The 14443-nt window shown below is 39.1% G+C and overlaps 1 protein-coding gene across 1 annotated transcript in view; it reads left to right on the top strand.

The window, feature by feature from the left end:
• LANCL1 (LanC like 1) overlaps positions 1-1496 on the top strand; it is a 33808-nt gene extending 32312 nt beyond the window's left edge. Inside the window, exons 7-9 of the mRNA XM_038585640.1 lie at positions 113-289; positions 729-801; positions 1420-1496. Coding sequence (XP_038441568.1) covers positions 113-289; positions 729-801; positions 1420-1496 — 327 coding nt within the window. The remainder of the gene's footprint in view (positions 1-112; positions 290-728; positions 802-1419) is intronic.
• The last annotated feature ends 12947 nt before the right edge of the window (positions 1497-14443 follow it).

Genomic DNA, 14443 nt, shown 5'->3' with positions numbered 1-14443 from the left:
AAGAAAATCTCCATCTCACCTCCCACTCCCCTCCGCCTTTCCCATTAAGAAGGAACGTCAATAGAAGTTTCTTTTCTATCCCTTCTAGTAAGACTTTGCCTTGCCTCTACAGGCATTCAGAGGAGAACATTATCTCAATGACGCCCATCAGTGTGCTGATGTGATCTGGCGGTACGGATTGCTGAGGAAGGGGTACGGGCTGTGCCATGGCACTGCGGGGAATGCCTACGCCTTCCTGACACTGTACAACCTCACACAGGACATGAAGTACCTGTATCGGGCCTGTAAGGTAGGCGCCAGAACTGTCACAAGGAAAACACCTGCCTCCAGGAGATTTAGAAGGGGCTCTGGTTAATCTGATTTAATTCATTTATCCATTAAACCATGAGTCTGTAGAACAAACCCAGTTACTTAAGGAAAAAAACCTTCAAAAGCCATTCAGTTGAATTCACTTATAAAAGGACCCAGTTCTACTCAATAGCATTTATGGGGGGAGAGAAGAAAGTAGTTTTCTGATAACCTCGGAGATAGAGGTTCATAGCTCATAAAATTCCTCCCTCCCATGCCTCATACGCTCTTTCAGACCACCTGTCTCTGTATCAACCCGTTTTTTCTGCCTTGAAGATAGTTTTTGACTTTTCAGAGTAATTCTTATGGATAATCTTTATCAACTTTTGGGGGTCTCTGGAAGAAGTCACTACAGTAATTTAACCTTGTCTCATTTTCAGTTTGCTGAGTGGTGTTTAGATTACGGAGAACACGGTTGCAGAACACCGGACACCCCTTTCTCCCTCTTCGAAGGTATTTTCCACACGTTACTTAGTTGCTTTATAATGTCAGCATCTCCTTCTCTGCTTGGCGATTAATGTATTTGAATTTGAGCTTTATCAGCGAATTAATTTTATAGTCATTCCTTGAACTACTTCTTACATCCTAATATGAAAACTCAGTATTAAAAATCAGATTGTACATGGACTCTCTCAGACCTAAGACTAGTAGTCATAATGGTGACTGCCATCTATGGAGTCATGCACACGCTTGGCATTTTGCAGATGCCATCATAAATCATCTCCAAAAACATACAGGCATATCTCCTCATGTCACAGTGAGAACACTGAAGCTCAGACAGGTAAGTGGCCCGTGGTGCCATGTGAAGGAGCTGACCTGTGATAAATGGCAGGGCTGTGCCTTGAACTTCTCTGGCTCAACACTCCTTCCTGTCTTCCACCCGGATGAAGGGACTGAGTACCTTACTAGCGATCTCCTCTGGTACTGACCTGCAACATTTATAATTCTAGGCAGATGCCCATTTCATTGAAGCCCTTGCCATTAGGGTCTTAATGTTGATGATACAGAATGCAGCCACTGCATAGAACAGAGTCATTTGGTGTAATAACTTCTTCCTCTTTCTTCCTTCAGGAATGGCTGGAACAATCTATTTCCTGGCTGACCTCCTAGTGCCCACAAAAGCCAGATTCCCTGCGTTTGAACTATAAAAGGAAAGCCTACCCCCTGCAACTCACTGCATGACCCTTTCTGTATATCAAACTGGACTAAGTGCTTTCATTGCTTTTCAAGGAAACATAGAGTCTTTAGCTTCTTTTGTTTGTCATTTACATTTACTTAAAAATATCCAAGGAAATCTTTTAACTTTAACCTCAGTTTCTTCCTAAAGGAAGGATGAGTGATATGTACAGTGTTTTGAGGGCATAGGTATCTATATATTTTCAGAACTTGGAGGAAATCTTACTCTTATTTAAAGCTTTATAACCATCTGTTGCTGTTCTAAAACATGTTTAAAGGAAACTAAATGTAGATAAAGATAAATATATGGTTATTGGTGGATATTACCCTTATCTTATACTATTTTTCCTCCACTAGGGCAGACAGTTTTATGACTTTGTTTTTCTTTAGGTGGTTGATTATGAAGGGGGACAAAAATATTAAGTGTATGCTTCTGAGACAGAAGTTGCAAGATTTGCAAACTGGTTTAAGGACCTAACTATCATTTTTCAAATTCACATTGCAGGTTTAACTAGAGAGAAAGATACTTTCAGATTTGCTGCTGCTTGGTAGTACAGCATCCAGTCTCTAGAAATCAACATTGTTATCAAAAAGTTCTAAAATGCAATGTGATTTTGAAATTTCTGATTTGAAGGTTAATTCAAGATAAGCTAACAAAAAGCTTATTGCTTTTCTAAAATAAGCAAGTGTATTTTTGAACTATTTATTTAAATGTGTTTGTTCTTTGGTATTAGTATAAGATCAAGAAACAAATTTTCTGTATGTGAATATGTTGTGACAGGATTTGAGTCCACCCTGTCCAACTGACCTCCTAAACTTTGACTTGTGTTCTACTTCCTTGGCAATGACTATGCTTTAGCGCTCGCTGTTTGTTACAAGCCATAAGATATTTTCCTTCCTTTCAATCTATCGGGATGTTTGTCTTTTCACTAAATAGTAGTATGCTGCATCTCTTTAAAAAGGGTCGAGGAGTGCTATGTAGCCAATAACATGAACAAAAACACTAAGCTTTTCATAGAAATGCTGTTATTTAGGAGGTATTATCCAATGAAAATGTTTATAACAGCTTGATCCTCTTTGCGTATCCTAAGCTTAACATTCATCAATTTCTGAGCCCCTGAGGTCATGTATCCATATGGTAGATGAAGGACCTCTGGTGCTTCACATTCTGTATAAATTTTCCAACTCATCAGCTTTTCCTTCTCCTCCTTCCTTCGCTGCCTTTCCCAGGCTTATTTCATCTTTTCTGTATGTTTCAAGTGATTTTAGAATATTTTGCAGCTTTAAAAAAACAGGGTCGAAAAACTTTAAATGTGCCTATTTCATGGCTTTCTCCGTCACAAAAGCATGCTATTTTTAACTTTGAACCAAATCTGTGGGTATATGTTGGTTCCTATGGCTAGAAGTCCTCTGTTACTTCACATTCAGCACCAAAATATCTTATATTGGAAATTGTCTGACCCTTTAAAGGCTACTGACAGAAGGAGTAAAAATATAGCCCACTGCTTAATTCCTAGAATTAGCTTATTCCTCATGCTAGTTGGGAAAACCTTATCCCCTCTGTGGTCTGAAGTGCTGCTGGTTAGCTGTGCCTTTCTCCAGTGCTCCTGGTTAGCAAATGAGTTGCTCGTTTCTGATGAGCAATGTTGGCATTCATAGTAAAGCTAATTTGCCTTTGGCTGGGTGTCCAACTTGAAAGAACAAAACCCATTTAGTATAGTTAGATATCTCACTATACTGTGCCTATACTTCCAGCTACTGTAATTACTAACCAAGGGAAAGAGAGCAAAACACACTTTCTCTTAGCCAGAGGAACCTTAATCACAGTTCATCTCCAAACGCCTTGATTAATTTAACCCTGGGAAAACTTCAGGGCAGGGAGAAGAACATTTTGAATAAGATTCTTATTAATATTTAGATTGCATTTTAACTACTGTCATCCGTTAAGGAATTCATCAATACAAACACAAATCAAGTTTCATTTTTTTTTCTTTAGCTTTTTAGAATTTGTTTAACTGTCAGGATTTTCTCTTCATGCCGTTGTTTTATTTATGGCTAAGAAGTAAGAAAATTTGATAAGATTTTAAACTCAAGCAAAAGCTGTAAAACGAAGACCAGTACCCTAACACCGTGGTGGAAACTAAGAAACTTTTATACCAGCTTCTTCATTTTAAAAGGAAAAGGCAGCACTGTAGTTCTATTTCTATTATGTCATTTTCCCTCAGATATTTCTCAGATTTCTTCTTCTTTTTTACCTTTTTTTGATTAAAAAAATGCCTTCCCAAAAGTTGCTTCCCCAAAAAATCCACAGTATTTGTCTCTCCATGCAAAGAGTAGGGAGTAAGACCTTCAAAGCGTGTTGAGCAGTGTTCATTTATCCCACCATGTGTTTCTGTTCCTGTGGTAAGGAGAAATTTCAGTGGTTAACTTTTCATCATGTAAAATATGTGAACGTTAGTTATCGCAGCCATTTCCATGTATCCCATTGGGCTTTGGCTTCCTCTGAGTTGTTGGTCTTTCATCCTTAGAGTCATTGGTTACCTTTTCATCTTTGATGTCAGTTCTGATTATTTGGCATCAAAAGCCTTCATAGGTAGGAAGAGTTTTAGGTAAAAGTGGATCCAAGACCACTGTCTTCTTATTGCCACTTCCCTATAGAACTAATTGAGAGACATGTCCTTGGGTTAATTTGTATCTGATCTTATGGTGCCCTGCCTTCTACTAGCTGATTCGAAATACAGAATGTGAAGAGTGAACATTTATTCATCTACTCCTTTGGCTACTAGAACTCATCTGCAGTCCTTTCTTACTCATACTGAATCCCGATTCTACTTCTGCTTCTTCTAAATAGGTCAGAGCATCCCATTTGTCTATTGCTGAGCTGTAGAACTGTTTCTCTCCTGTAGGTATAAAGCAGAGTGTGTGGGATATTCAGGGAACCCACCCTAATGATATATTGCCATTCTCTGGGAAAGGTTGGGATCATAAGTATTTCTGTGTTCTGTAAAGAATTTCATATACTGGTTCTCAATAAAATTTTATTAGGACTAACATGTGTCATGTGCTTTCCGTTTGCTTTGGTTTAAACTTAAGAAATCTTTTCCTTATATGGTAAATGAGGGCTTTTTCTCTATACACATATTCCCTACAGTTTGTTCCTAACTTTTTGTTCATTGTTTTGTCAAACAAGATTTGCAGTAGTGTTTGAAAATGGATTTAGAGGGAAATATTTTTAAATATAATTATTATGGAATTAGGAGGAATCTACTAGGATCCAAGCAGAGCAATGTGTTAAACCATCTCATACATACGAGAACCCACCCTGTGGTTAATAACCAAAGGCCTCATTCTAGAAATTGATTTCCCTCCTGACCAATTCTGAAAGGAACTTTGAATAGAGGAAGAGATTAAATGAGGCCTAATTAGAAAATATATATTCAGAGGTTGAAAAGGTTGAATCACCTGGCAGGACTTTGTACCACTATTTTCATGCCACAGGTGTGTAGTGTGCACAACAGAGATTTGCCAAATTCTAAAATACTCCTTTTCATCCCTGAATTAGATTTTGTCCTCTGGTACATATGATTAAAATGTCCTTCATACCCCTACCCTAGTGTTTGAATGACTCATAATAGTAAGGATAAATGCACGGTTTATGTTTATCTCACTCCTTTGAATGAATGAATGAAAGGATAGATGGTGATAATCACATCTTGAGATGCAGGAAGAGGACAGTGCCTCACAGAGGCCACTCAGAGACTCCAGAGTGGTGCATTAGGAGCATTACCCCTAACTCTCCACAAGATGACATTGTGCTGCATAAGGCCAGCCCGCACTGTTCTCCCGTTTACCACTCCCTGGCTCATCCTCCGAATGGGAGAAGAACAATAAGCACATTAAATTGCACCACAATGGTAAGCACATGAACAAACAAAACTTGAAGAACTAATTCATCTCCTGTGACTTACCCACAGTAGTTTGATTTATTTTTTCCTAACTTTGCATTAGAAAAGAACTTTGCCTCCCTCCTCCTATCCTCTGAATAGAATAAGAATATTTTGTATGTCATTTCTTTTTCTCTAGATCGTTCCCACTATGGATTCAGTGTCATTAAAAATTTCATGTATTCTCTATAAGCATCACTGAAACAGAAAAACCTACAAGTCAGTCCCCTGACCATTTGCTTTCTTATTCCATTCCCCTCTGAAGTCACCCTTTTCCTTCTAAAGCTGAGGGTCAATTAACAAAGCAAGAGAACATTGGCTTTTTCACAATGGAGAACATACTGGCTTCACTGGTCCCATTATGTAAACTATTGAAACACTATTTTCCAGGAGTCCTGGGCTTGTGCATCCTCAGGGACTTGACGATTTCGTGAGTGATGGGAGAAAGCAAACAATAAACCAACAGGTGAAATAATGAGGATAGAGAGATGGATCTTAGCAGGACCACTGCTCATAGTCCCCCAGTTTAATTTTCCCATTTCAACACCACGTTCGTTTCTGATGCACATGCAAATGACAGCCATGGTGACATTAAATCTGCAGCCAATGTTATGTCACTCTACAAACAAGTGTTAGAGAAAGCATTTGTGAGGCATGCAGTCATTATGCAGGGGAAGGCAGGACTCCTGATAAATCAGTTTATAAAGTAGTGTCACAGTTGTCTAGTTTCTTTCTCTGATGGAGCTGGGACATTAAGAAAGGCATCTGTAGCCCCAAAAGTACTGATGCGGCTCTCTGTGAAACTTGAAGGTTAATATTGATCTCTCAGGATTCAGCATTTAGGGATTAACATGGGCAGCCCCTTGCTGGTATAATCCAAATGGCAGTGCTGCTGATATGTTGCCAACATGCCATTTCATTTACACCTCCCATGAGCAATGCTTTAACACCGTTTTATCCCCCAAATTCATTAAATGGGTATGTTTACCTGCAAGGTGCCTGGCAGGGGTGTTCTGTGTGCATAGGCTAGACATCCGGTGACTCAGTCTGGTGAGGAAGACCAGTGATGAGACAAGCAATTACAAGGCAATATATTTGAATATTCCTGTTCACCCCCAACTTTCTCTTCCTTGTTCCACAAATTTCAAGAATGCCTCGGTCTTCTGTGTGAACCATGTGTCTGGCTATATCTGGAGATATTGGAGTTTTTATAATCCCACTGGGAGGAAGACACTTTTATTTATTTTTTTTTAAAGATTTATTTATTTATTTATGATAGAGAGAGAGAGCGAGAGAGAGGCAGAGACACAGGAGGAGGGAGAAGCAGGCTCCATGCCGGGAGCCCGACGTGGGACTCGATCCCGGGATTCCAGGATCGCGCCCTGGGCCAAGGCAGGCGCCAAACCGCTGAGCCACCCAGGGATTCCCCGGAAGACACTTTTAAAAGCCAGTCCAGAAGCACTCAGAGCTCTTTCCTTTGAATCACCCAGATGATGAGTGAAGAGGGAAATTTGAGCACATAAAGTCACTTGCCCCCAAAATTACTTTCATTCAGTTGGCTGACTTCTCAAAAACTCCCAGCACATTTATTGATGATTTAGGTTAAATCCATTTCCTTCCAGGATCCAGTTAAAATGCAAAAATTTTCAAAATGGTAGTTCATTAGTCATGAGTCCCTTAGTACCTAGTTTCATTACCTCTATAGCAATTAATCTGCAGAACTTCAATTATACTAATAGCACATGCTAGGCACAGTGTCTAGCTAGGATTAGGAAGATAAGATGATACCGCTCACAAGAGAGTGTTTTTTGTTTTTTTTTTTTTTCAAATCTGGAAGTCAATTTATTTGCAAAGAATCTACCATCATGAGAAAACATTTATGAAAATCTTCATCAGTACAAAGCCCAGAAGCTCCACTTAGGGGCAACAAACATGGCTGTGATGCTGAACAACTCTGGTCTTTCCCATAAAACAAGTAAGATCTAACTGACAGAGTATACTGACCCTTGAAGCGGCAACCCTCAGGTTTCAATATAGGCCTGGGTATTTTTAAATAAGTAAGGCTAGAATGAGCTATGGAGTTTTTAAGAATATATTGAGTGATAGATGGCGATTACATCGGGTGATCTGAACAGACCTGCATAGGTAACAAACCACGTCACACAGGTAGAAATATGCCAGTACCGATGTGTATGGCTGCCCATTTCAGTAAGACTATGTGGTTCTCTAGAGGAGGAAGAGGTGGCCTTCTCAGCTTTTTATTGGTCAAGTTCTACTAAGGCTTGTAGAATTACCTACCAATAGGTCAATGCTTCTGTCTAGAAGAGGATTCCAGTTCTGTCAGCAGAGGAAACTAGACATTAAAAATCTAAGTCAAAGTTATATATAGGATGAGTCTCAGAAAACTGAATTGTACACTTAGGAAAAAACCATTTCAAAGAATCTGAGGGTTAAGGTTAATAAGGTCTTTTCAGAGATGCAGCCTGTGAAGAACCCCCAACACTACATAGATAGTGAACAACAAACAGCAGAAGGAAGTCTTGACTCAAGTGAAGAAGACAGAAAAATATTTACATTAAAGAAAGGGTTCAGAATGAAGTAATATTTACAGGATGCTAAAAATCTGGAGATAAATATAAAGCAGTAATTTCAACATGATGAGCAATCTCACCAAGACTGGCTTTCAGTGAGTATTGGAGAGAAGATAGAAATATAGGAGAGTCAAGGAAACTTGTTTAAAAAAAAAAAAAATCGAGGTCAGGACATTTTAACCACATATGCATGTAGATCACCTGGGGATCTTTTTAAAATGATTTCAAAATGCCCATCTGATGGGGCCTGAGGTTCTACAGTTTTAACAAGCTCTGAGACAGTATCCTACTGCTTGCTGTCCACGGACCCAGACCATCCAGCATGGAATCCGGACTCAGTAGAGAAGAAGTAAGGAGGCTCAAGAGTTGGCCGATGAGTGGAAAGAACTGATTAATGTGTGCCAGTCAAAGAGCAGAAGCACTAGTCCAAGAGCATGAAGGAACTGGAATGACTGGAGTCTGATTTCCTGTGTGACACGATTCCACATAATGTCCAGGCAATAAGGTCTGGAGGTGATTAATTTCCTGTGCTGGTTATTGTAGCAAGTGAAAGAAGCAGACTTGGAACAAATATGTGTTTATAATTTTACTGGGAAAATTGCCAAAGATGTGGTGTCTTTTCAATCCAAAGAGAGTCATAGGCTTCTGGTAATATGAGAATCATATGGAAGACATCTATACTAAAGAATTAATTTCAATCATCTGGAATCAAGGCTTGAATGAGGAAAATGAGACTCCTCTGCCCTTTGTTGAGAATTTATAAGGATTTATAAGAATTTATAAAGAATTTATAAGAATTTATAAATTTATAATATATAATCTATATATTAGCCAGCCAACTTTCTGAAGGTGTTTGAAATTCAAAAGCAGATCTTCACATTCCTGTTTCCACGTTTTTTTTCCTGAGTGTGTTCTGAGTAGTAAATATACACTAGAGGCATCATTTGCCTTTATTTGCCATCATCTGTCATTTGCCATGTTTCCTAAATGAGAATTTCATAAAATGATATGGGTCTATAGTGCCGCAAGGGCCATTTATCCAGGGACACTTCAAGAAGAGGGCTGATCCAGGAAAGCTTGGGAACTTCATTAGAAATCAGAAACACACATTAGTTCTCAACTCCTAAACTGAAAAGCTGGTGCGAGTGAGCATGGTCATATACCCCTGTTCTTACAAACTTTCTGGGCGTTCTACGCTAGGCACTGATCCAAGTTTAGATAACTCACAACACCAGTGCATTTTCTACCACTTACTACAGAAAATGTTTATGTCTTACAAGTTCTCACCTGCCCAATTAAAGTTGAGTTGCATTCAATTTTTTTTTTTGAAATATATTAAAAGAGTCTCTGTAGGCTTTGATGGCCTTTTCCTGTTTCCTTGAAAAGGCCAAATTTATCATCTTTTTTACCTCTCACTCCTTCAAGTTGCCCCTTCAGTTGAATATCCTAATTCAGTCAATGGTGTTACCTGGATGGTTAAGCCAAAAAAGGTAAATAACATTCTCAGATTGTTGGTTCTCATAATGCAATCTCCAGACAAGCAGGATTAAGTAGTGTTACCTGAAACCTGTTGGAAATGCACATTCCAGGGTCCAACCAAGACCTATTACGTCAGGACCTCTAGTGAGGGGACTCAGCCATCTGCCTTAACTTAATAGCCTCCAGGATTTCTGATCACAGTCAAGTTTGAGAACCATTAAGTTTAAAAATAGGTTAACATTACATGTTTTATAGACATTTAATTTACAATTTTGAGTTTTCAATCTGCTGTTTTCATGTTGTATTTTAGCACACACACACATTTTTGTAGGCCCATGAAATATTCCTAGGTCCAAGGCACTATGTATTGCCTAATGGACAAAATGATGCTATTCTGGTTTTATTACTGCCATAAAGATGTTCTGGGAACAATAGGTACAGTGCAATCATCTTGTTGCTAAGAGAGGAGGCATGTGGATAAAATATTTTCTGAAATAATCTGTTTAGATATATGTCTTCCCTCACCAGACCTCCTCCCACTTCTTTCAAGTTCTGGACCCACCGTGTATATATAGCGTGCTGCGTACACAGCACTGAGAAAATGTGTGTTAAACACAACTGAAAAATAAATTTATAAATAAATAAATAAATAAATAAATAAATAAATAAATAAATAAATAAACAAACAAACACAACTTAAATATGGTTTGTCCAGCTAAAGAAATGGACTTAGAATGGACTTAGTAAATGGACCTTTACTTCGATTTATTACAGCTGATTAATGATCTTATGTTTCACTTATTTCTATTTTATATGTTAATTACAGCTTTGCTTGGTTGGTTGAATTAATAGTAACCATCTAGGGCAGCCCCAGTGGCTCAGGGGTTTAGCGCCGCCTTCAGGCCCAGGGCATGATCCTGGAGACCCGGGATCGAGTCCTACGTCCGGCTCCCTGCATGGAGCCTGCTTCTCCCTCTGCCTGTGTCTCTGCTTCTCTCTCTCTCTCTGTTTCTCATGAATAAATAAATAAAATCTTTAAAAATAAATAGTAACCATTTAGTTAGTAAACCTGAATGTTACTGATTGGTAAAAATAGCAACGAGTTGATAACAATGAAAAACAGGTTTTGTCCAGCAGATGTCAGTAGAACTCAGTTTAATAATTTCAATTGTTAACGAACTTGAAAAATTAATAGAGATGATGAGAGGGAAAATACTTGCAGCCGGAGCGGCATCTCTCTGTTGACATTTAAGAGATGGCGTCTGCATCAAAAACTCCTTACAACAGCTCAAGCATATTGGAGCATACTCAAGCTGCAAGTATTGACTTCAAAAACAAACGTGGCCTTATTAGTAGTAAATTTCTTCTACTTCAAAATTCCAAGTATTTTTAACTAGATATCAGGTTATTGCTAACTAAAGCCAAAATCGTGAGAGATGAAAGGAGTGCAAGGCTATATACATGAGATTATCAAACATGGATTATGATGCTGGTCGAGCCTGTTTTCTGAAGACCAACTATTGCATTGCACAAACTATTTGAACTTCTTTCCAGAGAGTAATATTAAACGATTCTTTTATACTTAAGAAATAACATGGCCTTTCCAAGGCTTTACATTTAAAAGTTCAAGAGGCAAAGTAAAAGGGAGCCCAAAGTGCTGTGTGTGTGTGTGTGTGTGTGTGTGTGTTATTGAAGGAAAATTCACTTCAAATTCACCAAACCCGCAGTGTTTAAAGAGACTGATGAAGCCATCACACTGGAAATATTATAATTACTATTAGTATCATTAGGCTTTTCCTAATTCTGAATGTCTAATTTCTTTATACCTTGGAGATGTCAGATCTTTCTGATAAACTGTAAAGGATGTATCTACCTAACACGGTGTCCTAGAATCAAGCCCTATGTCCTTTGGCCCTTGACTCGCCCTTCTCTACAGTAACCACACCTTCCTCTGATTGCCTTGAGGACAGATTCCTGAATTTGCCCCTCAGAAGTCACAGATTTGAGGTTCTCACACTGCCCCGGGGCTAAGGCAGGGAGGGAGATGTGGATAGAGGTGGATTGAGAGGCCTTTAGCATCCTGCCAGGCTCCAGCCAGGGCAGGTCCTTGCTAACCGAGTAGCTCCTTCCCTTTTATTGGCTTATTCCCAGGCAAAAGTAAATGAAATGGCTCTTTGGAGCTCAGTCCCCTCCAGCAACACACACACACACACACACACACACACACACACACACACACGATCTCAACCTCAGTCTTTTTCATATCCTCTTTACTGCTCCCATCCACAGTCCCAGCAGGCCTCACACCACCCCGAGTCCCCAGGGGTACAATTCACGACAGATAGCTACTTTTATAAAATCACTTTCCTCTGAGGCAGCCCATTTACTGTACTTTTTAAATTACCATATCTTAATGGGGAGAAAGGAAGTTTATATTCTCAGCAACATTAGAGGATAAAAAAAGACAAGAAGCAACTGACTTTTATTAATAACTTTGCTGGAAAGTGGCAAGGCAACATCTGGAATACTTATTACCCATTTGGCACGCTGTTCATCTCCATGGATAAGATTCAACATGACAAGCTCTGTCAAAAGGAAATAGGCTCCATCTAGTTAAATTAGAATGATTAGGGTCATTTAGACAGAGGAAGTTTAATTTGTATGGCTCTAGAAATTTTATACAAACTGGAATACCTAAGTATTTAATCTTCCCTGAAGCTCAATTTAAAATTGAAAGAGACTATTGCATAGATCTATAATGAGACACACTAGAAATTAATTTAACTATTACTGCACTGTGAGCATGCAGCCCAAGACACCAAAGAATGTTTCACTTGCAATTTGTACACAATAATAGGAGAAAATGTCCTGCTAGAACTCATCAACTGCTCTATCGTTTTATGAACTCTTTAAATGGAAACTCGAGCGCCCAGAGTGAACTTGCATTTTTTGTTCTACTTTTTAAAAATTCTCCTGCCAAATTTATGCTACAAAATAAATGTGAACAAAATTAAACATTGCCTTCTACAATGAGGATGCTTAACCTTCTGGTGTCATGGACCCGTTTAACAATCTGGGCAAGTGATGGATCCCTTCTCAGAAGAGTGTTTTCAAAATATAAAATACCTAGAATTCTTGTTTTCAGTATTTAAATAATGTTTTAATGTGTAATAACACAAAGGGAATAAACTGTATTGAAATCTAGATGCCGAGGTAGCTTTAAATATGATAGAGTACATGTGCTTCTTTATTAGCACATCTAATAAAATGTATGTATTATTAATTTGGAGTAATGATGAATAGAAATTACTGCTAGCATGTGATAAAAATATGAGTGATTCCCAGCAATGATAAAGTCTCAGGTGGTGCAAACACAACTGTGTTCATTATCTACATTAATAACTGAGGGAAATGTTTAATTTCAGTTAAAACCTGGTCAAAATTAATATGTGATTGTTTTTCATCCATGTTTGTAGATCACTGAATCTATTTTCACAGCTGCTGGGTTCTGAAACTCTGGTTCCAGCTCTGGTTCAACTCTGGTTTTATGGTTAAGCAGATACCTACAATGCCATTAGGACTAAGGGCGGGGGGCGGGGGGCGTCCCTCACGGCTGGCAAGCATTGACAGCAAAAACAGAATACAAAGGGGGACTGGCAATTCCTTAGTTAGCTAATTAACAGCCTGGCAGATATGAGGGCTAAACTACCCTTCTCCATCACAGAATTGCCAAATCTCTACTTCACTTCAGGCCACGTTTCCAGACCACATAGGCCCATCCCAGACCTCTGAGAGGACACTGATTATAATTACCTGGTTTAAAGAACTCATCAGAGCCCCAACTCATTTGCCTAATTCTGTATCTTACTGTACTCTCTTACTTAAAATATCCTTTTCTCCTGTACTGTAACAGTAATAAGTCTTAAAGCATTCTCATAAACTCTTTATTACCCTCCTTAGTGTAAAGAGCACAGTGCCTTCCTTGAAAGGGTCATGTTTCATTCAACAACAATTATCCAGTGCCCATCTGATGCCAATGACATAGGGGCTGGGTGCTGAGGAGCCAAAGATGAGTAAAATTTGATTCATAAATTCCTGGGCGAATCAAATGAGTAAACAATGAAATCCCTACCAAGTTGTAGTTCTCATGGTCAATGCTACCATGTAGTACTGGACCACAGAAGAGAGACATTGTTTCTGAGGCTGGAGGAAAATGAAGGCTGCAGAAGGGATGCCAGGACAGTTGCCTGCAACATGTACAAAAAAGTGGGTGACGAGGAGGAATGGGAAGACCAGTTGGGGATTAATTAGTACATTCGGGGTTCATACAAAATTGTGAAAAGCGAAGGGATGTTTGAGGAGAGGAGTGGAGGATAAGCACAAAGACATAACTGACAGGGTCTTAGGTTTCTTGTTAAGCAGTTTGGACTTTACCTTGTTGGCCGGTGTTATCTGAACCAGCATCATCAGCATCGCTTGGGAGCTTGTTGGAAATGTACATTCTCAGACCCCATCTCAGACCTACTGACTCTGAAATCTGAGGGTGGAACCTACTCATCTGTGTTTTAACAAGCCCTCCAGCCAATTCTGATTTACAATAAAGCTTGAGAATCACTACTGTCAACATTAGGGAGGCATATCACTAATGATAGGTTCCAAAAAACCACCAAATCATATGAGAAAAAAGCAATCTCTTCTATCGTCAGCAGAGTAAATCACAAGGCTAGATTTGCAAATGGAAGGATTACTTACTTATTCCCATAGAAGATGAACTGGAAGAAAGAAAAGGCTAGGGGCAGGAAGGCCATTCGCAGGCTGTACAATGTCCCAGGAAGCCCGGGAAAGATCAGAACCCAAGAGGTGACAGTGAAGAGGAACAGAGGAGATAGCCTTGCGATAATTGAC

The sequence above is a fragment of the Canis lupus genome, chromosome 37 (assembly GCF_011100685.1).
Source record: "Canis lupus familiaris isolate Mischka breed German Shepherd chromosome 37, alternate assembly UU_Cfam_GSD_1.0, whole genome shotgun sequence".
Taxonomy (NCBI): domain Eukaryota; kingdom Metazoa; phylum Chordata; class Mammalia; order Carnivora; family Canidae; genus Canis; species Canis lupus.
This window is presented reverse-complemented; position numbering and strand designations above follow the sequence as displayed.